Consider the following 24,893-nt stretch of genomic DNA (forward strand, 5'->3'; position numbering starts at 1 on the left):
TGATGAGCAGCTAGTGGGTAGCTATTATAGATTCAGCAAATGGGGTTATTTTGGGTGTCCTGGGATTTTGAACACAGGGAACACTCTTGGATATTAAAAACTTTAGACAAAATTGCTCTATGATATGAATTTCATACCCTGAAATTGGGATGCTCCAAAGGTAAGTTCATGCATTTGTAAATAGGGGGAGTAAATAATCACCTTTTATGTGACAACTTGAAAGATCTTCTTATCATTTATTGTTTGTTTGTAAATTTTTATTCTTTTAGAGACAGCATGTGAGCAGGCGGTAGGGGGAGAAGGGGAACAGGGAGAGGGAGTCCCAAGGAGGCTCCACATTCAGCCCAGAGTCCAACATGTGGCTCAATCTCACGACCCTGAGATCACGACCTGAGCTAAAATAACGAGTCAATGCTTAACCAATGAAACCATCCAGTTGCCCCAAAGGTGTCCTCTTTTAAAACATGTCCTGGTAATTATTGAATCCTTGGAGCCCAGAACAGAGCCCGATATAGAATAGATGTTTAATAAATGATGAATTAATAAATACATTTTAAAAATATCCTCCCTGTTCCTACTCTGTGGTACCTAAAATTCTGGTGTGTGTGTGTGTGTGTGTGTGTGTAGCACTACCCTCATCCACAAGCAAAAAAGGATTAACATACTGTCTGGAATGCCTCAGTGAAAACACCTTCCAGCTTTAATCAGATTACTTTTCTCCTACAGTATGGTGGTGGCTGGAGAGCCCTGCGTGCTTGGCAGTAGGAGTGGCTGAGAGAGTATAGAAGAAGACAGAAAATGACATCAGACTGTAAACTCTTCACCCTGTAGGCATTCTTGTCTTGGTTCAGTGTTGTCCTGAACAAGGACTTCCTCCTATGAGACCACAGGCTGTAAAACTAAGGAGCCAATGCAAGATTTCGAGATGAATAGATTCTGGGCTGGTTTTATTAAAAGCTTGTTGCTCTTTCTAGCTCCTGTGATCTCTTCTTCTTCTTTTTTTTTTTCCCAATCTTCTCCATTTCTTTCTTTCCCTTTGTCTTTTCAGTCTACCTCTGCACTTTCCTCCCTTGCCCTGCCCCGGAGTGCTTCTTCCTTGAACCCCTATGTGTACTTTGATGGCTTTGTCCCTTCATTGTGGAGGGTGTGTTTGGGGAAGTGTATTTTAGCCAGTAACTGGAAGTAATCACGTAGGCACCTGCAGACCTCAACCTCCTTATTTTATGGCCATATAACATTCGGCCCTAAAAATTTTATAGAACTGTTTCAAAGTCATTTCAACCCATGTCCTTTCCTCAAACTGCCTGTGGGATTTTTTGTTTGTTTGTTTGTTTTATTTTGTTTTGTTTTTTAAAGTAGAAGTAGCTTTGGGAATCATTCTCTTTACTATATGCCACTCTGCGGTCTTGTACTAAAGCTGGGAAAAGCCACTTGGAACTTGGGAAAGCAGCATCACCTTGGGACTTTGGCTCTCTCCTACTGAAATGTCATCTTTTAATCAGCAACTTCTCTTTTTTTCTTCCCCTACACCATCCCCTAGACCACACAACAACCCTGTCTAATTGTTTTAGCTTGTCCCTTATATCCAAGGCTGAAAGGTCTTCTACGACCATATTTGTGCTCCCCCGTCACTCTATTAAGCAACAGCTAGTTGTGCCACATGTGGCCACGAGTTGCTACATCCAGGGAGTCCCATTCATATTATGTTCTATGTACAAGTTAGTGGTAGTGGCATGAAGTAACTTCAAGTCTCAGTATATCCATTAAGGTGTGCAAGAAATGTAACTTTTATTTATTCTATAATTGAACGTAATTTCTATTTTGAGTCCCTGCTTAGCTGGGTAGTAGACATTTACGCTTAGTCAGTAAGCTTCTTTTTGCCTGGGGCTGTAGATGACTCTAGAGATGGCTTATGGAAGCCAAGGTTATAGGGAAAGGATGCATTTTGTCAGGGATGCTGGTCACATGAGATTGCCATTGTTTCCATCATAAGATTCCTTTAGGTGATCTCTGGGAGGTTGTCTGTCAGTCTTTGCTCTTAGCCATTTTTCTCTAGAACTAGGGCTCTTACTCAGGAATCCATTCCTGGAATAAGGCAAGATCCCCTTGCTGTCAGATCACGTGTACCTGTTTTGAATCCTTTTACTGGGATATGAAATATAGAATACAGTGCACTTTATCTGGACCCATCACCATCTGTATATTCTCATTATCTCTTTTGTCTTTTTTCTCTTCCTCCAGCTCCGAAGAATTTGTTCCAGGCTAAGATGTGATGGTGGCTTGGGTAATGTGAGGCAGAGATCACTCTCCTCCACTCACATACCATGCTAGCTAAACCCTGCATCACATCAGGGCCCAAATGGCATAGACTTTGGAAGTCTCACAGTCAGGAAAGGGCTTCTTTTTTTTTTTTTTTTTACTTTTCACTGAATCTTATACCTCCTAGTGAGGTAATGGATGAATACAGAAGGGTCTGGCTTCCTGAATTGACAATGGGGTAAAGGGCTGGGAGCCCCTGGGATAAAATGTGAGGATTTCCAAAATGTTGCCCTCCATTCACACTATTGCTTCAGAGTTTCCCCTGAGTAGGCACTCCTGGGTTTTGTCATTGGTTCCTAGGCAGCCTTGTAGGACAGGTGTTGGGGAGGTGACTGAAGACAGAGTCTGATAGTGTCTTAGAGTGAAGACTGAGGAATGAAGATATTGTTGAAAACACACTGACATGTCTCTTTTACTTCCTGTTTCAGTGTCATAAGTAAAAGCAGAAATCACAAAGAAAGCAATTCAACTGAAGACAAGAGAATCCCACACTCCCCCCATTTAATACCATATTTTATCCCGGTTTATTGAAAGGAACATATTCTAGATTTGTAAATATCTCTTTTGGGGTGGAGGCAAAAACTTCTGCAGGTCGATGAGACACCCACTGTTACAATGACCACCCACATATCCTTCTCCAGTGTCCCCAAGACCACATTCCTAGTCATCCCTCCTTCCTATTTTTGCCATGCCTTCTTCTCGGAGTCTTATTTCTGTTCAGGTATAACCACTTTCTTCTTATTACTATTTTAGTTAAAGTTTTTTATTTATTTGAGAGAGAGAGAGAGAGAGAGAGCCAGAGAGAGCATACAAGCAGGGGAGAGCAGCAGAAGGAGAGGGAGAAGCAGGCTCTGCACTGAGCAGGGAGCCTAACTGACTCAGGCCTTGATCCCAGGACCCTGAAATCATGACCCAGAGCCAAATGCATATGCTTAACCAACTCAGCTACCCAGGTGCCCCTATAACCCCTTTCTCCTATCACTGGAGAAGATCCCAAGAGGACTTGGGGTGGACTGGTCATATGTATGGGTAGAAAATAACTATTGGTTGGGAGTTTTCTTTGTCTTTGGTAGTGTTCCATGAATTGTGCTCTATATGTCAAAAGGTATTCTACACCAAACAGATTCTGTTCAGATGAGTTTGGGAAGTAAAGGGTTACACAGAATTGCTGCAGGGCTTCTCAGGTCCTTTAGCAGAACAATTCTCAGGCACCTGTAAATCTGCAGGAGGTGGGTGTGCCATGCTGCTTTTTTCTCAAGCCTGCTTAGCCATGGGATACCGCATGATTTAGGAAGAACTCCATGTGGGTCATTTATAGGTGAATTGTAGCCTTTAAAAGTCCTATTTATGTCTGATTTAAAAAAAATCTAAACCTTGCTTAGCTGTGGGGAAGGTAAAGGAAAAGGGAAAGAGGTTAAGTGGGTCTGGTGGAGGAAGCTGTAAGGGAGTGAAGGTGCTTACACACAACACCGTGCACTTGGAGTACATTTGCTGATGTGAGTGAAGGAGAGCAGAGAGCATAAAGGCATATGAACTTTGATGATGAATAGTACTGCAGTTGATGTAAACATCAAGGAGTTGGCATCTTGAAATGTGGAAATGCTGTATTTTGGTGGCTTTATTCAGATATGGGGCATTCTGGTTGTTACTGAAATAGATCTGTTTTCAAATTACTTTAACATTATACTGACATAATGATGCATAAATGAGATAAATATACAGAAAATAATTTTATAAAAAGAAAAAAGGTTAATCTTGGAGAACAAGAACTTTTTTTTTTCATTTTATTTATTTTTTTCAGCGTAACAGTATTCATTGTTTTTGCACAACACCCAGTGCTCCATGCAAAACGTGCCCTCCCTATTACCCACCACCTGTTCCCCCAACCTCCCACCCCTGACCCTTCAAAACCCTCAGGTTGTTTTTCAGAGTCCATAGTCTCTTATGGTGGAGAACAAGAACTTTTACTGGAAGTGATAGAAATGATACACAAGGGAGACAAGGTCTGGCTCTGTTTTACATGTGAGAGTAGACAGTATTATTTCAGGATGGGTCTTGACATGGCTTGGTTAATGTCAGCTTGTCTGAGTAGAAGGGAAGAAGCTCAAACTTGAATTTAGAAACTGCCATTGGCAGTGAGGTAGTAACTACATGGGCAGACTGAGTCACTTATCGCAAAAACCAGTGGGTGTGGCACCAGATTCTGCTCTAGCTGTGATTCTGTGATTCTGCTATATCCATAAAACCATGTATGTAGTTGTCTGTAGCGCATCACATAGAATTCAGGAATGAGACACAATCCCTGGAATATGATCCTGAGAAAGAGAGGCAGGCTGTTCTTTGGGGGGGAATGCTGTACTCACTAGGCTATTGAGAGAGAGAGGGCTCAGGTAGGATGAATGAAACAAGTCTTGGGAATTGGGATCAGATCTGGGATAGAGGGGCAGGTGCAGCCTGGAAATATAACCAGAGAGGGTTGCTCTAGAGCTCTTGACATGACCTGTTTCAGGTCTTAGAGATGAGGATGAGGCCTGATCCTGCCAATTTTTGGAGACAAAGAAGGAAGGTCAAGTGGTTTCAAACATGAGGAGAGGAAGAAAGCGGGGATTGGGAAGCTAGACATATAGAAATTGGGGCACTTAGAAGTCTTTAGCCTTTCCTTTTGTAAAGTTACAATGATACTACTACTTTAATCCAAGCCCAGACTGGATCCAATGAACTCTTCTCTGAAACACCTCCCCTGGTGTTTGGGGGAGATTTTGGGGAAGCGAGGATGGGTCTTATTCCTGGAGTTCTGCAGTCCTGACATTCTGAATTGCATGATCGTTTGGTTGGACTTGTCTTTTGTCTCAATGGTTGTTGGCTCCTTCTGAGTAGGGATCATGAAATCACAAGCAGCACACATAACTGTCATTACTAAACTCCTATGGTGTGGCAAATGCTTTAGAAAACCCAAACCTACAAAAACCAAGAACTAGGTGTCGTCATCTTCACTACAGATAATAAAACTGAGGTTCTAGCAGGTCAAATAGGTGTTCAAGAACTCAGAGCTGATATGTGGAGGGTCAGGGTTCAGACACAGACTTCCCTGGCTCTAAACCGCATATGCTTTCACCCAGACCAATGGCTCTCAACTGGAGAAGTTTAAAAAAATACTGAGGCAGAAATGAGAAATGAGGAGATAATTAAAATATTTCATTACAAGAAATTTAACTTAACTAGAAATAAAGACAATAATGGAATAAATGAAGAAATTATCACAAGATATACAGACTTTGGAATAGTAAAAGGACATTAAGTAAAAAGTGAAGAAATCTGAATAAAATATGGACTTTACTCAATAATAATGTATCAGTGTTTGTTTATTAATTATAAAAAGTACCATATTGATGCAAAATATTAATAATAAGAGGAATTGTGTAAAGAAGAATTGAGTATGGACATGTAAATTTCTGTTGTCATCTCAATTTTTCTGTATATCTAAAACTGTTCTAAAAATTTTGGTTTAAAAATAGTTTTTTTGGTATGGTAAAATGTCATTTATAATAATGGTCCTTTGTAATGATAACTCAGATTCCCTTCCTCATTCTCAAAACTTAACAAATTTACCCATTTTGCCATAGTAAAAAAAAAAAAGTTAAGGTAGACTAGTCACTGAAATTAGACTTAAATCAGTGATTACATGTTCATTCTGTACAAAATATATTATAAGGTGCATACTTTATTATTTTTTAAATATATCCTCTGCTTTCAAAGTCTTAAAAAGCTAACTATAGAATTAAGAGATAGACCAGAGTGTTTTAAACTTAGAACCACTGAAATTTTTGGCTGAAAAATTATTGTAGAGAACTGCCCTGTGCATTACAGGGTGCTTATTAGTATAATCTAGCCTCTACCTACTTGATGCCAGTAACACCTTTTCATAGTTATGACAACCAAAAGTAAAGAATTCTCTGTACTTCTCAATTTTTTTAATAATTCCATAACTGTTCTAAAAATCAAAGTCTATTAATTAAATGAATATAAGTTCCAGATAAAAATTTTTAAAGATTTTTATGGAAATAACTACATAGAGGATAAACTTAACATAAGATTTAGCATTTCTACAGAGATATTCATGTACATTTGCTCATGTAACCATTTGAACAGCTATATGACATAAACATTAATCTTGGTAGTATTGATATTAGTATTATTTTTATCTCCATTTTATAGGAGAAAATTAAAGCTTAGAAAGATGAAGTGACTTACCCAAGATCACTCAGCTTGTATATAAAGGCAGGAACTAAATCTAGGCATCTGATGCTTTTTTTCAGTTCAGCATGCTGCCTCCCATGTCACCATCTGTAGATACTGTACAATAAAGAAAAGGGAAGAATATTCTTTGATGCATTGGTTTCCATTATAACATCTGACCTGACATTACAGTATCTAAAATGGAGGAAGAGAATTTTAATTTACAGGCTCTGGGAACTCATTCAGATTGGGTTATGTTTCAATAGTTTAATTGTTGTTATTTGTTTCTTTGCTTGACTTGTTTTATTATATTCTGTCTAAATAATGACTAAGTATAGATTATAATATTTTACATATTTAGATTAATATGTATATTATGTTTTGGATGTAATATATTGATATACCCATATTTCTTTGTGTACTAATTTCTTCTTCTGAAGCATTTTTTTCCCATGTTATTTATTTTTTCAGCGTAACAGTATTCATTGTTTTTGCACAACACCCAGTGCTCCATGCAAAACGTGTCCTCCCCATTACCCACCACCTGTTCCCCCAACCTCCCACCCCTGACCCTTCAAAACCCTCAGGTTGTTTTTCAGAGTCCATAGTCTCTTATGGTTCGCCTCCCCTTCCAAATTTTTTTTTTTAATAAACATATAATGTATTTTCATCCCCAGGGGTACAGGTCTGTGAATCGCCAGGTTTACACACTTCACAGCACTCACGATAGCACATACCCTCCCCAATGTCCATAGCCCCCTCCCCCTCTCCCAATCCCACCTCCCCCCAGCAACCCCCAGTTTGTTTTGTGAGATTAAGAGTCATTTATGGTTTGTCTCCCTCCCAATCCCATCTTGTTTCATAATTTCTTGATGATTAAACACAAGATACAGTTGTGTCTGTCCTTTCAAAAAAAAAGAAAAAATACTGAGGCAGGATGCCTGTGTGGCTCAGTTGGTTAAGTGTCTGCCTTTGGCTCAGGTCATGATCCCAGGGTCCTGGAATATGGCCCCACATCAGGCTCTCTGCTCAGCGGGAAGCCTGCTTCTCACTCTGTCTGCCAATCTCCCTGCTTGTGTTCCCTCTCTCTGTCAAATGAATGAATGAATGAATGAATAAATAAAATCTTTTAAAAAAATACTGAGGCACATATCCTCATCTTTGAATATTTGGATTCATTTCATCTGGGCTAGGATTTGGATATCTGTGGGGTTTTGTTTGTTTTTGCTTCTACATATGTTTATTTTTTTGAATGAATTAATTATAATTAAACATAGATTGGGGAATATCCATTCTCTTTTCCATAATTTTACTAATTTACATGTCTACCAGTGTAGTGGATTTTTAATTTTTTCTTTTACTTTAATCCCAGTATAGTTAACATATAGTGTTATATTAGTGTCAGGTATGCAGTACAGTGATTCACCAATTCCATACATCACCTAGTGTTCATCACAACAAGCATACTCTTTAATCGCCATCGCTGATTGTGGCTACTCTCCCACCCACCTCTCCTCTGGTAATCATCATTTTGTTCTCTGTAGTTAGGAGTCTGTTTCTTGGCTTATCTCTCTCTTTTTTGTCCTTTGCTCATTTGTTTTGTTTCTTAAGTTTCACATATGAGTGAAATCATAGGATATTTGCCTTTCTCTGACTGACTTATTTCACTTAGCATGATATTCTCTAGCTCCATTCATGTTGTTGCAAATGGCAAGATTTCATTCTTTTTAATGGCTGAATAATGTTCCTGTGTGTGTGTATGTGTGTGTGTGTGCATGTGTATACACACAGTACTCTTGCATTGTGTATATATATTCCATTGTGTATATGTGTGTGTATGAATGTGTGTATATGTCTGTATATACACACACACACACATTCTTCCATTATGTATATATATTCCAATGTGTATACATGTGTGTATGCATATGTGTGTGTGTATGTCTGTATATATATACACACACACACATACTCTTCCATTGTGTATATATATTCCATTCTTCTTTATCAATTCATCCATCAATGGACACTTGGAGTGCTTCCATAATTTGGCTATGGTAGATAATGCTGCTATAGACATCAGGGTGTATGTATCCCTTTGAATTAGTATTTTTATAGGTTAGGGGTAAGTACCCAGTGGTGATTACTGGATAGTAGAATAGTTCTCTTTTTAACTTTTTGAGGAATCTCTGTAACTGTTCTCCAGAGTGGCTGCACCGATTTACATTCCCACCAACAGTGCAAGAGCGTTCCCATTTCTCCACACCTTCCTCAATACTTGTTTCCTGTGGTTTTGATTGTAGCCATTCTGACAGGTATGAGATGATATCCCCTCCTAGTGTTCCCCTGATAATGAGTGATATTGAACATCTTTTTATGTGTCTGTTGGTCATCTGGATTTCTCCTTTGATAAACGTCTGTTCATTTCTTCTGCCTATTTTTAAATAGGATTATTTATTTTGGAAGGTGTTGAGTTGTATGAGTTCTTCATGTATTTTGGATATATTAGCCCTTTATCAGATGTGTCGTTTGTAAATATTTTCCCATTCAGTTGGTTGCCTTTTAGTTTTATTGATTGTTTCCTTCACTGCAGAAGCTTTTTATTTTGATACAGTCTCAATTGTTTATTTATGCTTTTCTTTCCCTCGCCACAGGAGACATATCGAGAAAAATGTTGCTACAGCCAATGTCAGAGATATTACTGTCTGTGCTCTCCTCTAGGATTTTATAGTTTTGGGTCTTACATTTAGGTCTTTAGGACATCTGTGTTTTTTTAACTCCACTAGGAGATGTTAATGTGTAGTCAGCCCTGAGAATCCTGGCCCTCTATCATGTCATGTCATCTTTAGTGCTAACCCTTCCTTCCAGTACAGCACTCATCTATGCTAGGGGTTAAAGACATGTTTATTGATTAGCTTAGAGGGTGTTTGTGACCAAAGGGAAGAGCAGGGACTGAATACCACTAGAAGTTCTAAAGTGTTCCCTTAGAGGCTGAAATAGAACACGGTGTTTACCAGAAGCCATAATTAAGGATCAGTGGGTTGCTATTCATTACATGCTTAGAGATGTTTTCCAAACCTTCCATTGCAGGTGGCGTTGTCCTCAACCCAGCCTATTATGGCATGCCTGGCCATACCAACATTATGATCCATGAGGTGGGGCATGTCCTGGGACTCTACCATGTCTTCAAAGGGGTCAGCGAGAGGGAATCCTGTGATGACCCCTGTAGGGAGACAGTGCCGTCCATGGATACGGGAGACCTCTGTGCCGACACTGCCCCTACTCCCAAGAGTAAGCTGTGCCAGGACCCAGAGCCTGTCAATGACACCTGTGGCTTCACCCACTTCCCTGGGGCTCCATTCAGCAACTACATGAGCTATACAGGTACCACACCAGTCTCGATGGGAATATTTCCTACTACGATTACATGGGAGCCCTTTGTGGCTGGGGTGGGCTGTGGAGGTGTGGGAGGTGGCGAGGACTGTGAAGTGGTCGGTCATTTATGCCAGAGATACTTATCACAGCATATTCTTTTTTCTCATGCCTTTGAAGAACTTAAAGAAATATAAAGATATTAAGAGATCTTGTGGACTGGATTCTCCTCTGCGAAAGATAGAAAGAAGAATACAATTTTATCTTGGATAGTTTCAAAATGGGATAAAACCAAAAGTTCTCTTGAGATTCCTTTGCTCCTTAGAACTTGGTTATTTTTGTTCATAGCCATGTTCTTAGGCATTCATTCCGAAGCAGACTCAAATAGTGATGGGGAAAGAAGTTCCTGGGTCAAGGTGGCTCTGTGCTGTTTTTGCAGTTGGTGGTCAAGAAGATGGACCTGGTTAATTTTAAGCTCAAGATCAGGATTCCTCTTTATTTTGTTATTTTTATTTAAGGTATCAGATTTGCTTCCTCGAGCATTAGCCCCATGGGCTGATTCTCAGCTTGTCTACCAAAAAAGAAAAAAATATTGTCTCATTTAAAAAATGGTTCTACTCTCCTGGCCCTGGAAACAACCCTATTATTTGGTCTTGTTATCCTGGATTATGTCTCTTCCTGTCCTCTTTCACCTTCCTCATTTCTGGCAAAAAGTAGTACTAATCATAGTCTCTTGCTAATGGACTCAAATTTATCCCTACAAGTAAGGATTGATTTGATTTGATGATTTATTCTAAGGAGAAGGAAGGAAATGATTTTTCAGTAAGGCCCAGGGGCTTTTTTGGTGATAAATTCTAGGACTATCCCAAAAAAGAAAAAAAACAAAGGATAAATCCCAAGACCTTGGTCATGCCTTTGAAGGGAAGAAAAGAGTGGTGAGCTGGTCCTGCTCATGACTAATCAATATATTTCCATCCATGTCTCATTTTGGTGTATAAATCAGGTGCCTTGAATTCATGAGGACCAACATCCCTCCCTCCCCCAACTAGGACACAGTGGCCCTTGCCAGGAGAGACCAGACAATGGGGTGCAGAAGACAGAGCTGTGAAAACATCTGAGAATCAGGGGGCAGTATTTGACTAGCGTGCTCTTATTTAAAAAGGTCCTAAAACTAAGATAAGTCCTTTTCCAGCCCTGTGACCCTAAAACTAAGATAACTCCTTTTTCATCCCTGTGAAAATTATGTCTAATAGGGAGATGTTGCCAGCTCCAGAAATAAGCTGGAGACCTCCATTCCCAGCCCTACTGCATCCTCGATGTTTTGGTTCCCTATTTCCTCGACCATCTCCACTGAATCCCCTAACCTTAGTAGAGTCACCCGGCATAAAGCAGGTGTCTGCAACTCCAGAAACGGTCATGAATAAAAAGGCCATATGCTGAAACACTGCCATCTTGTGGTTTCCTGAATAAGTAACCTTCAGCTAGGAGCAATCTTCTGCCCCAGGGCATGAGTCTTACCCTGGCTCAGTCCAACAGCAGGGTAATGGTCCTGCTTTAGGGATAAGCAAGCACTATGCTGTGCCTTCTCTTTCCCACTTGCAGCTTCGATACTCTCTGGAACAGAATACATTTAGTCATTTGGCAAGTCTTAATGGAACCCAGGGAGTGTGAGGCATTGTGTTGGGTGCTAGGGACTTAGGGCACAAGCAAGGCAGACCTCCCCCCTGTCTTGGTGTTCTTTCCAAGTTAAGACCTTTATCTCTCCTGTTCCTTTTTTTTTTTTTTTTTTGTCTCTGCAGATGACAGCTGCACTGACAGCTTCACCCCGAACCAAGTGGCCCGGATGCACTGCTATTTGGATCTTGCGTATCAGCAGTGGAGTCAGAGTCGGAAGCCCACCCCCATTCCCATCCCACCCATGGTCATCGGGCAGACCCACACCTCCCTCACCATCCACTGGCTTCCTCCAATCAGTGGGGTTGTGTATGACAGGTGAGAGAGAGGCGCTTGCCACGGGCCAGCCGCTCTGTGTTCTCTGTGGCATTTACTGTACACGAGGGGAAGAACGTGGAGTGGGGGGAGCCCCGGTGTGGAACGATTAATCAACACACGCACCACTGCTCAGGGCTGCCCCTCCCGGCCCCGTCCTGCTCTGTCCCCATCTCCTTAGTGGAGCTCACAGGGCGCTCAGGTAAGCCAGAGGCTCATCATGTGTACTCACTCCTTGGCGAGGGGCCGGGCACCTGTTTCCTCTGGAATGTCACAGCTGGCAGGCTTCCAGGAGCCACGAAGAGGTTGATGAATGTGATAAAGATGACCTGACAAAGTGGAGGTGGGCTTTGCTGTCTGCCCAGGTCAGCCATTGTGGAAAAGCAGGGGCCTGCTCCTTGCACGGTGGTGTTGGGGGAAAGGAGGTGAGGTGCCTGCCTTTAGGCCATTCTGGGGGTGGGGGGGGTCTGCCACACATGTGTGTGGGGCCTTCACCGGCTTGCGTGGTGTTTCTGATGCCTTCTCTGCTTCCTGCCGTGCCCGGTGCCTGTCCCACTTGGGGGCTGCTGCCTTGTGGAGTCATTATTCGGGTATTTCCCTGTTTGCCCCTATGCACCACAACTCCTTAGGGAAGGACTATTCTTTGCATCTCGGTCTCAGGGCCTGCCACCACAGACACCTGATATGTGTTTTTTAAAGAGAGTCATTATATCTAAAATTAGCTTTTATTTATCCTTTGCATATTGGTATGTGTGAATACCAGGGAAAGTTTGGTAAAAAGGGAGAAAGGAAGGAAAAGCAACACATTGGACCGTTGATGGGAGGTTGGGGAATGTGGTTTCCCTGAGCAGGGCCAGAACTCCATCTCGGTGGCCTGCGGAGGCTCTCCACTCTCAAGCCCAGCCCCTGTGTTTGCAATAATAACAGGGCCTCTCATCTCTGGTCCATCTTTGTGTGAAGCATTGCGCGGGGTGTTTTACCAGCAGGTGTCTGATCTGGTCCTTGAGGTGAGCACAAGCCATGTGAGTTAGGAAACCAAGGCACAGAGAAGCACTTGGGGGCTGGCCCAAGACTCCACAATTGAATAAGGCGGACGCGGGACATCCGCTGGGATTTCTGAAGCAGGAAACCCAAATAGATCGTTTCTCTGACCTTAAAGCTTTCCCATTTAGCACACTGATAGCCCCTCTTCTAGGTGTCACCCTTCCGTACTGGGTATCAGGCCCCGGCCACGGAGCTGGATGTCCCTGGAGCACATTTCCATGTTCTCCATCTTTCTTAGAAGCCTGGCAGAGAAGACAGGAAGAGACAGGGATGGGAGGAAGCCAGCAAATCCTTTTTCAAAGTGGTATTCCCAGCCTTCTGGATCTTGGTACCTGTCCTAGATACCTCAATGTGTGCTTAGTGCATGACATCACTTAGAACGTAAGGACCCTACAAAGCAGTTATGATTGTCATCAGCACCCAAGCTCTCACGGGCTCCATCTGTGAGTCAACAAATGTGATGTGTTTAAGAACCCTCTTCCTGCAAGGGTGGCCCCGTGCGGCTTCGGTCGGACTGGCTGAACAGTCAGTCCTCTGGGGGCATGCGCAGACTGGAGTTTTGTATCAGTTTATATAACACATGTAAACAATTTAATCTCTCAATTCTCCCTCTGGTACAAACGTTACGATAAAGCAGACATCAGTTCTGGCATGCTGCGAGTCTGTTGGCAGAAAAGGCTGTAATTTGCTTCCTTCTCTCAGCGAGGTGGGCCACGGCACGGAGGCCTCCCAACACGTGTGTCAGGAGACGCACGTCACATACCCAGCGATTTGTGTCACACTTGGAGTTATGTTTACTCCTCCCCAGTAGGTATTTGGAATTCTTATGTCAGAGAGGAGCCCAACCACGCACTCAGCGGCAGCCGGGAAAGGCCAAGTACATCAAGGAAATGTGGTTTGGAGTTGTGTCTGCACCAGAAGTGGGTGCTGACTGGAGTCAGAGGTTGGACTTATCTGCACCTTTTCATTGCCAAAGTGCCGGACACTTGAGGGTTTCATTGCCAAAGTGCCGGACTTGGGGGAACTTGCTCAAAGGAACGAAGGAACTTTCTGTGACCTTAGGCAGTTGATTTAATCTCTCTGAGCCTGAGTATCCTCATTTGTAAACACCGAGTTCTCTTAGGGATTAGAGATCATTTATGAAAAGCACCTAGTGGCACAATGCTAGGCAGATGAGGTGCTTAGAAATGAGAACTGGGGGAAAAAAAAAGGGAGCTGGTAACGTAATTATTACCTCTATTTACCAATTATGTTATTTTTCTAGTGTATTACAAGCTATTCATTTTCTTTCTCTACCTGTGAGGGAACTTGACTTGCTGTCTTAATTTTCAGATGCGTCATTCACAGTTGGGCTCCTGAAAAGATTCTAAGTATCAGAGAGGAGCCTCGTCTCCCCTTATTATTTAGCAGTTAAAGGGCTCTTTGTAAACTGTACTAATAGTCTCAGGGATGCCCCCCAAAAAAAAGCTCTCACAGAAGGACTGCTGAGGCCAGTCCCTGTGCTAATTGCTGGGGACAGAAAGAACAGAGCTTGTGTGAACCTGTTCACAGGCAAAGGAGAGAATGGGAGTGGGATTTTCAACACCACAGAGCAGTGCCCCAAGACAGGAGCCAGAAGCTGTGATGGGTGTGTAGAGGAGGGTGTGCCCACCATGCTGAGGAGTAAAACTAAGTGCCACTGCCAAGGTTACATTTGAATGGGTTTTGAAGGATGAGTAGGAGTTTGCTAAGCAGAGAGCCTTGAAAAGGCTATTTTTCAGGAGAGAAAAGAGCATATTTCACATGCATGCTGTATTTGAGGAATGGTGATTTGTTCATTGTGCTGGGAACATATGTTCATAGAAGAGCTCAAGTGAGTAAGGCTGGAGTTAGCTAGTGAAGAACTTTGGATCATGGTAAGAAATTTGAACGTGTTCCCCATAGGTGATGCATTGCCAAGGGGCATTACATTTCACATGACTTTTATTTTATGTATGTGATTTAAAGTAGGGAGTTTAAAACACAAGACCACATATAGCTAATAAGTTTACTCTGAAAATTGCTGTCTGTTTTAGTTGGGGGAATGTAAGGGGCCTTTGGATGACTTACAGAAAGTCAGCCTAGTAAGGAGTTTTGTGTTGAAAGATTCAGATTATAATTATTTTGTGTTGAATGCTCCTAGGATGGAAGCTGACCACTTTCATCTCCACAGGCTTCCTTTATGACTTAGTTAAATTCTTCTGCTTCATAACCCTGAGATTTTCATGTCACTGTGAATTTTTAAAAGATGAGGTTCACACAAGAAGGAAATGAGCTGAGAAATCGTTGTGTTCCCAGGTACCCCCTAGGGCCTCAATGCCCACCGCCACTCCCCACCCCCAGAGGCCTTCTGAATTTCGTGATCCCAGTTCATCCTACCACTTCCCCTCACCTCCCTTCCCTCTTTTCTTTGCAGGGTCCCAGGCAGTGTGTGTGGTGCCTGCACTGAAGATGGGACGTTCCGTCAGTACGTGCACACAGCTTCCTCCCGGCGTGTGTGTGACTCCTCAGGGTACTGGACTCCAGAGGAGGCTGTGGGTAAAGGACCATAGCTTTTTTGTTTTTACTTGGTAGCTGCTGAGAATGGGGGCAGGGGTAAAGGATGGAATGGTGGCATGGTGAGTAAAAGGTTGTGTGTGTGTACACGCACGTGTATGTACATGTGAGCATGTGTGTGACTTGCTGGATATCTCCAGGGGCTTGGGAAAGACTTCCTGGTACCTTTGTGTGTCCCCCATGTGCTTAGCATGGAGGCCCAATGGCTGTGGTGAAGCAGAGGTCAGCATAGAGGACAGAGGGATGGAGAAGACAGCTGAGCTCAGGGACTCAGGACTTCAGGGGGAGAGCTTAGGCGTTCCATGTTATGCACACCCACCAGCCCATGAAGCAGCCTCGCCACATAACAGTGTAACTGATCTCTATTAGGAGAGTAATAGAGAACACATTGCAAGGAACATTGATGTACAGCCCAAGCTGGTCTGGGTGGGGGTGGGGTGGACTAGGTGTTCCAAACTGATCGTTCTCATCTATGTTATTTTATGAGTCTATTAATCCCTGGTACTAGTTGTGCTTTGGATGTGATCTTAGTTAGGCTCTAGGAGGGGCAAATGTTTTTAGCTGTCCCTTTTCCTGGTCCTCACCCCAGTTAATACTCACTCACATATTATATCAAGGCCTCTAGGACAAATTAAAGCATGAATGTTATCACAGTTCAATCCGAAAAATGCTGTTGATGAGTTTTAACAACTTCTGTTGAATGGCTTAGTGTCTTCTATGACCACCATCTTCATTGTTTACCTAGTTATCATCTTTTTCCTTCTCTTGTATTCTTTAAGATCCTAAAAACTACTTAATAAGATGAGTTGGACACAGTCCTACTTGAGTTAGTTTGCTGTCTTGACTCTGACCAAAAAAAAAAAGAAGACATTGGTTTTAGAGTCAACAGCATCTGTGAAATGTCCCCTTGAACTCCTAGTTATTCAAATGGCAGGAGTCTCCAGGAGAAATTGGGAGGGAGACAATGTATTTGATTTTGATTGACCTTATGGAACTTTTTTCAAATGAGAGTTTTCAAGGAAGAATGGAAAGTGACTATAAAACTCACATTGGTATTGTGCTGGACTCATGTAGAGATTGGCTTTTCATAAAAGGCCATCTCTGTGGCAAACAAATTGTCCTGTGCCAGTGGTCCAATGCCCATTCACCTCCCCGGCCCTGCACTTCTCTCCTTTTAATTCTTGGCAAAATTTAAAGTTATGTTGTGGAGGTGAAAGGATAAGTTCCGGGTTCTAATAGTGTCTTGAGGCAAGCCAGGTCAACTCTGAAGGCCTCCAGTTCATGTCTTAACGTGAGATCATAATAAAAACTTTCTGAGACAACACTGGTGTTGGGGTGGCTTCCAAGGCCTTTTACTCTGCTGGTTTTGGGGGATGGCTATTGGAAAATACTGCTAAGAAATACTGGCCTTCCTTTGCTTTGAAAAGATGGAGAACCAAGTCATATTTAAAATATACACAACGAAAATAAAAAATATACACAACGAAAGTGATTGAATCCCCAGCAGAACGCGCAAACACATGTATCTACAGATATGATCTAAATATATTTAATGACACTTCATGAATACCAACCACTTTCTAAAATGCTATGCGGAATAGTAAATTGAACCAGACACATTTCCTACTTAAATGTCATCTTTCTGGAGAGAATCTCCTTGGCTCCATAATCTAAAAGAGACCCTGGTCCTACCCCTTCATTCTCTAGTCTTTTATCCTTCTTTTTCTTCAAAGATGCCATTACCACTTTATCAATTTAGTTTTGTATTTATCACCCTACCATAAGGATTAGGAGGGCAGGACTTTTATCTTTCTTGTTTGCCACTCTATATCCAATACCCACATCAGTGCTAGGTGTGAAAGAGGTACACAGTCAATTTTGTTGAATGGATGAATAAATGAATGAATGGATTCACAATAGAGGCAAAAGATGGTAAGGTCTGTGCTATGTAACACACACACACACACACACACACACACACACACACACATTTGAACTTGTTTCCTCTGGGCTTTGAAATATTCTTTATTTTCCAAATTCTGAAGGCTAAATAATTCTATTTGTGTTTCTAGGGAACACTGTATGGCTCTTCTACACTATCCTAGCAGGCCAGGGGCTAAATAGTGCTTATTTTATAAATGAGGAAATCAGGCTTCATAAAGATTTGCCACGGTCACACAGCTAAGGGCACAGCACCAATTAGAGTAGCACTCTGCTGATTCCTAACTTAGCACTTTTCTTCTTAATTTCCCCTCATGTGATATGGAAGAAAAACAACCTGATAGATGATTTTTTCATAGAACTGACCTTAATACAGTTCCAATATTTGACTTTCTACCATCTCATTTTTACTTAGCTACCACATCGCCATTTTTTTCCCCACTCAAGAATACATATTTCTATTTCCTGCCTGCAATTTCTTCCATGTGTGACCAAACACTTCCAAATACTTCCATGAGTGACCTAACTGCTCACACATACCTGAACTAAAAGGGAAAATTCAACATGTGGATTTAAAATTTGGATAGCAATCAGTTGGAAGGGCTGCTAAGGTGTGATCTTAGGGAATGAAAGTTTTCTGAGGAGCCTAGTTAAATAGACTATAATGACATACCAAAACAAACATTGGTCTTATTCATAAGTAAAACAGGCTTTCAGAAGTAGTGGTTTGTCCTAAATTATGAATAAACTAAGTACAAATAATTCTCCTCTGATCAAGGACTCTTGAAGGACATGACTTGCCTTTTCCGCATCAGCCTCATGTTTCCACCAGGGGTCTGGGCCGCTCCATTCCTGATGCCTTGCTAGATTCCTCTTATGAAAGGCATCATGTGGAGGGGCTATGGAGGAAGACAGAATGTTTTTACATCATTACACCTTTGTCCTCTCTAGTACTTAAGATCTAACCCATTCAGTTGACCAGCTTCTGTAGGCATTAGCTCAAAGCTCCTTCCTCGTTCTTCTTTCTGGTTGCTCATAAGAGCTACTCCTTTTCAGACCTCATGGCAGTTCCTAATACATCTGTCTTTCTGTTCATCTCCCTCAGGGCCTCCAGACGTGGACCAGCCCTGTGAGCCGAGCTTGCAGGCCTGGAGTCCTGAGCTCCATCTGTACCATATGAACATGACGGTCCCCTGCCCTGCAGAAGGCTGTAGCCTGGAGCTGCTCTTCCAGCACCCGGTCCAAGCTGATACCCTTACCCTTTGGGTCACCTACCTCTCCATGGACTCCTCGCAGGCACTCTTTGATACAGAGATCTTGCTGGAACACCAGGATTCTGTGCATCTGGGCCCCTTAGACACTTTCTGTGACACCCCACTCACTATCAAACTGCATGTTGATGGGAAGGTCTCGGGGGTGAAAGTCTACACCTTTGATGAGCGGATGGAAATCGATGCAGCTCTGCTGACTTCCCAGCCCCACAGTCCCTTGTGCTCTGGCTGCAGGCCTGTGAGGTACCAGGTTCTCCGTGAGCCCCCATTTGCCAATGGCTTGCCCATGGTGGTGACAGATCCTCACAGGAAGTTCACAGACGTGTGAGTTGGGCAGAAGGGCTTTTTAAACCCCGGGGCTTCTTGGGGCTTTGGGAATGGGTTTTGTTTCCCTTTTCCCCCATTTTTTCCCATTCTGACCTGCCTTTAGTTGGAGAAATATTTGGAATCTCAGAGAAGATTTTATTCTAAAGTGGCATATCTGAGATGAGAAAAATATTTCCCAGAAAGGGGCAATATTTTTGCCCCTTTGAAGGGGCAAAATATTTCCCAGAAAGGGGCAGGTGGTCTGATTAAGATTGCCATCATTAAGATTATGGAAAAAGGAGGTTCTTATACTAGGAGCTTCTGCTGGACCGAAAGTATTTGCCACAAATAAGTTGATCAGAGTCAACTTCTATCTGGTGACACAGTTGAATTTCTGCTTCCTTGTTGTAACTTTTGGATAATGTGCCACTGCTCCACTAACATTTGAGGACTATAGTCAACTCTTCCATAGCTAAGCAAGGAGGCCAAGTGTCTTGCAGACCTGCTTCATTTCAAGACTCATTTCTGATTTGTGTTTCATGCATCCCTCTCTTCCTCCTCCCTCTTTCTCTCTCTCTCTTCCAAATCCCCTCTTCCTCTTTCCTCTATTCCTTCTATGCTTCGTGCGTTCTGCCATGTTGCTGGCACTGTGTGCTCAGTGGTAGGGGACACAGACTAAGGTAGGTCATTGGCTCAGAAGAGTTCAAGGTCTAAAGTGGGAGGTTAATATCTCCAAAGGCAAATTACCCTTGCCTTGTCATTTTCCTCAGAGACTCAGGGGTAAACAAAAGTTGTATTGGAAGTGTTATATTAGTTTTTGCTGCATTGGAAATAATCACAGAACAAAATGGGTTAAACCAACAAACACTGTTTTTCATGATTCTATGGGTTGGCTCTCATCAGGACTGGCATGGTAGAGGTCTGGGACAAGCTCATATGCATACTGGGGGCTCAGCTCAAATGGGTGGAGTGGCCAGGTAGATGAAGGCCTCTTTCCCTATGACCTCTCATTCCCTGGTAGGCTTTGCATGGCCTTGTTCTTGTGGTGGTGGGAGGGCTCTAGCATCAGAGAGGGCAAGCCCCCACATGCTCAGACGTTACTCACATTAATGTCCCTCTGGCCAAAGCAAGTCACACAGCCAATTCCAGATTCAAGAGGTGACAAAATGGGCTTATCTCTTGATGGGAGGAACTGTAAAGTCACAGTGCAGAGGGGCGTGAATCTGGGAAGGAGGAACTGTGGCCATTTTGCAGTCTACCACAGCTACGCCAAAGTAGAGGGCATTGTTCACTTTGAGCTTTACTACATTTTTCTTTTCCTATTTGCTCTCTGACCCAGACCTAGAAGACATTGAATGGACACAAAGCCAATGCAAATGAAAGGCGAGATTATGGGACAGATTTTTAAAGCAAAAATGGGGTTTTGAGCTCCTCTAAGAAGACTGTTATAAAATGACATTTGGCATTTAACCTGATATCCACACACGCACTCATACACAGATACTCACGTGTACACATACACACACAACCTTTAAAGTCAATAATATCCCATTTTATGGATGAGAAAACTAAGAATTAACCTTAATTTGACTGAACAGAGCTAGTCATGGCAGACTCAAGATTAAAATCCAATTTTCCGAGTCTCATTTTGGTTCCCTTTCCTTAGTGACAAACTGCCTCTTATAAATTCAGATCGTTGAAGGTTGGGCTACCTGCTGTTGACTTTTCTCCACAGGAGGGTAAATACATGTTGACACTACCAGCCAGTCCTTCCCCGCTGCAGGGTGAGGCTTTCAGGTGTGGCTGGGTGAGAAGCTGCCCTAAAAAGGGAAGCCGTTGAAATGTATGAGGATATGAAATTGCTTTTGCTTTTGAAATATCTGGCACTCCCAGCTAAAGAAAGCTGATGTGGAAATGTAGAAGTCTTTAATATTTAGGTCTCTTTCCTATTAAAGTAGCTAAAAGCCAATACAGAGGTTTTTAAAGATGTTTTTGAAACCCCGTGATATTCCCCATTTGCTGTTTGCAGCATCGAGAGAGAGAGTGGAGGCTTTGTGACTGAGTTGAAGCATCTGTTGAAGAAGAGAGGGTCTTGGCAGGAGAGTGACAGCGGACTTTGGGGCAGTCCCAACAACCTTTTGAGATCTTGTCCCCCAAAGTCACGCCCATTCTCGCTTGACTTTGGCAGTTGTTTTCCAATTAGGGCAGGTACTAGACAAAAGGAAAAGGGGAGAATTTGCTTCTGGAAATTCTTGAGACCTCTTGAGCCCCTGACCTCACTTAAATGTTCACTCTCTCATGCTCTCCACCTGATCAGTGTACTTGGGTTCTAGAGAGAGTCTGATAAACTCCTTCCATCTCTGATGTCAACCAGTAAAACTCCATTCCTGGCATCTGTGCATTTTAGCAGGTTTAGAGGTGGGGAATAATTTAACATATTTCTAGCTGTAGGATTTCTGGCATCCTCGAAATGATGATGGAAGGTGTTCTCACCTCCTTCTGGGAGTGGTCTTCTTTACCTCTAAGGTCTCTGTCTCTTTAAGATAAGAATTCTCTTGAGAGATGAGAAAACTGTGATCCACAGACCCGGGAAGGGTCTTGTGGAGTCCAAACACCGCAGCTTTCCACTTCAGTTTCTTTGATGACCTCAAGGGTACAGAAGACTAGTTCCCCAATAGTTACTTGTTGATTTTTTTTTAACCCAATCAAGGTATACTTGAAATGCCATCCTTCTAGACTCAGCAGGACCGTTATTTAATTCGGTGGTAGCTCAGCCAGTATTTATTGTGCAATCACTAGACTGTACTGGGATGCTTCCAAACATTCTGGCTGCTGGGTAGGACTCTGTGCCCTAATCTCTGTTTCACATAACGCGACATTTGTTTAACCTTGATGTTCCCCATAAAATATCTTCTAAACCCCCCTAAGCCTCCTGCAAAGGACCCAGGGCAACATCGCACTTTCTGGATGTAGTGGTCACGGCTCATTGGTTTCCACAGGGAGGTCACACCAGGGCAGAGGTATCAATACCAAGTTCAAGCTGAAGCTGGGACAGAACTGGGAGAAGCTTCGCCTCCACTGAGCCATATCCATGGAGCTCCTTACTGTGGAGATGGGAAGGTGTCGGGGTGAGTATTGGGTGTCTGAGAATGCATGAGCAAGAATGCCCTGCCCGGCTCGGACCGGGAGGGTTCCTCTTGAGTTTTAGTTTGACTTGTTCTGGAAATTGGGGCACTCTGTGATTCTAGCATTAAATAAGATCTAGGACCTGGTAGTGATCTTGAGAGGTCACCCACATCTTAGTTAAGGAGAAGCTCACTTTTACTTAGAACTCACCCACAGAGGACTGAGATGTTGGGGCTGATCCAGGGGAGGGAGCAGCACTTAAGGTTTCAGAGGACAGCTGCTGGGCAGTGATTGAGAGAAGGAGTTTATAGGGGAGAAGGTGACTTGTCAGATGATGCTAACAGACAATGTGAGGGTACCCTCTGGATCAGTGGCCCATCTTCCACTAAGGAGCTGTGTGACCTGAGGAAAATTTGGAATAGCCTTTTGAGCTTCACTGGCTCATTTGGCCCCTGGAAGACTTGACTGTAATGTAATTTACATCCATTCTGTAAAACTACCAAGGTAAAGATGAAATCACTAGTTTGGCTTCTGAACATACCATGTTCCTCTTTTTGTTTCCCATTTGTGATATCAGCCTAGGTGACTAATTTACTCTGGTGTATCTAGGACTTTCCCAAATCTAGCACTGAAGATTCCCATGTCCTGCCACTAGCCCTGTAGTCACCTGTACTGAATGCTCACCAAACCTAATATGTTAGTTATATAGAGCTGGGGGTGTAGGAGGCTGGATGACCAGGCACTGCGATTTGTCTTTAATTCTGCATCTTAATAAGATGGCCTATTTTTAATTTCCCAGACTAGGTGAAAAGACATGGTATCCTGAGGCCCTCCTAGGAAAACTTCTGTAGCCTTTCTCGGGATCCCCTCCGTCATTTAGCAATCAATAAACACTGCTTCTTATCTTGATCTTTAAGATCTTTAACATTTGGTGTAAACTGAAACTTGCTAACACCCAGACCTTGCTAGCTGGCTGCCACCTTCTGCCTCACTGAGTCTCAGCTTTCCATCTCCCTTCCTCCAGCTCAGTGGGGGATGCCTCACATATGCACAGAGTGCTGTCCTGCTCTGACTGCCTCCAAGCCTGCCACCTGCCCCTTAAGCTGTTTGGGGGGCTTGGTTACCACTACTCCCCAGCCAGAGCCCTCCTTGAGCAAAACACACTGCCCTATGTTGTAGTCTGTCATCCAGCAGTTCTCTGATGGAGGCCACCTTGAGGCCCCCGGACGCCACATCTGCCTGGGGGTCTGGGGCACGCAGGGCAAAGAGCCATCTTCCTAACTTGCTCTTACACATTCTTTCCTGTGCCTCCAAACAGCTTCACCTGAAGTAGCAGCTGCTTTGCTCCTGAGCCTCACAAGATCCCTCATCCAAACACTCCTTGACACTTCTGTCTGTCCTCCCTCTCTGTAAAGAGTCACGCTTTGTTCTGCCTTCCAGTGGGAACGTGTCTCTGAATTGTAGCTTTGTCGCCGCTGGAGGCCCTCCACTATACACACAACAAGGAGAGACACAAGTTGTTTAACCCACTGTTTTAAGTCTGAGAAGTGTGTAGATTCAATCTAACGGAATCACAGATTCCGCCAGAAGTCATCCTGAGACTCTAATGTTAATAGATGTTTTTGTCACGTTGGAGAACCCTACAATCAGACTATCAGACTGCCAAAACAAGGAGAGGGCAGGCCCTGAGCTTATGAGCTGCATTTGTTTGGAAGTGAACATCTCAATCTGTCCAAGGTGGGACACCTCAGCCACGTGTGCTCCTGAGCCTATGGCATGTGCTGAGCATGTGGCAAATGCAGTGAAGAAATGGAATTTTATTTCATTTTAAGTAATTTAAAAAGTCCATTCAGTTATCAGAAAACTTTTAAGTATACTTGGAACAACTTGGGTAGGTGAATCCAAATGCAGGTCAAATGTTTGAACTCAGATATGAAAAATATGCAGCAGATTTTGAAGACATGGGATGCGTAAGAAAGAATGCAATGCGCTTCATTAAGAATTTTTATACCGATTACATACTGAAATGGCAATATTCTGGATATATTGGGTTAGATGAAATGCAGTATCAAAACTAATTCTACCTTTTGTTTTTTTTTAATGTGACTACTAGAAAATCAGGTGCTATGTATGGCTCTCCTGTTTCTGCTGGACAGCAGAGTGTGAGAGGATATACAACATGCTTGTATTAACTGTCGAGGTTGTCTTCAAAATAAAAAGGAATTTGAAGTTTCCTTAATTTCTTCAACCATGTTTTTCATAGCTCTGTTATCTTTTCTCCATTTACGTCCTACCATTTAAAATATCATTATATAATTGCATTTATAGCATGCTTTTAGTTCAGTTTAAAGCATCTTCATATCTAATTACTTAGGCTTTACTCTGTCCTTGTGAGGAGGTGTCCTTTAAACAATGGTTAGTCATGTCTAGGGTCTGAAAACACATTAGCATACCAGCATCCTTTATATACTTGAGTTAAAATATGTGTCTGTTGTGGACATGGTGCAAAGTCAAAAAGAAAAAAAATGGTACCCCCTCAATCCCTTTTTTTTTTTTTTAAGATTTATTTATTTGAGAGAGTGGGTGAGTGAGAGAGAGAGAGAGAGAGAGAGAGAGTGGAGGGGAGAGTCAGAGGGAAAAGGAGAAGGAGAGAATCTCCAGAAGACTCCCCGCTAAGCACAAAGCCCAATCCAGGACCCAGGGCTAGACTCCAGG

At 42.7% G+C, this 24,893-nt stretch overlaps 1 protein-coding gene across 1 annotated transcript in view; it reads left to right on the forward strand.

Annotated features, from left to right (window-relative positions):
- The window catches only part of PAPPA2 (pappalysin 2), a 302,543-nt gene that overhangs the window by 126,063 nt on the left and 151,587 nt on the right, over positions 1 to 24,893 (forward strand). Inside the window, exons 4-8 of the mRNA XM_045982073.1 lie at positions 9,646 to 9,939; positions 11,727 to 11,919; positions 15,395 to 15,516; positions 18,581 to 19,070; positions 22,052 to 22,180. Of these exons, the coding sequence (XP_045838029.1) occupies positions 9,646 to 9,939; positions 11,727 to 11,919; positions 15,395 to 15,516; positions 18,581 to 19,070; positions 22,052 to 22,180 (1,228 nt within the window). The remainder of the gene's footprint in view (positions 1 to 9,645; positions 9,940 to 11,726; positions 11,920 to 15,394; positions 15,517 to 18,580; positions 19,071 to 22,051; positions 22,181 to 24,893) is intronic.

This window comes from Meles meles, chromosome 17 (genome assembly GCF_922984935.1).
Source record: "Meles meles chromosome 17, mMelMel3.1 paternal haplotype, whole genome shotgun sequence".
Classification (NCBI taxonomy): Eukaryota; Metazoa; Chordata; class Mammalia; order Carnivora; family Mustelidae; genus Meles; species Meles meles.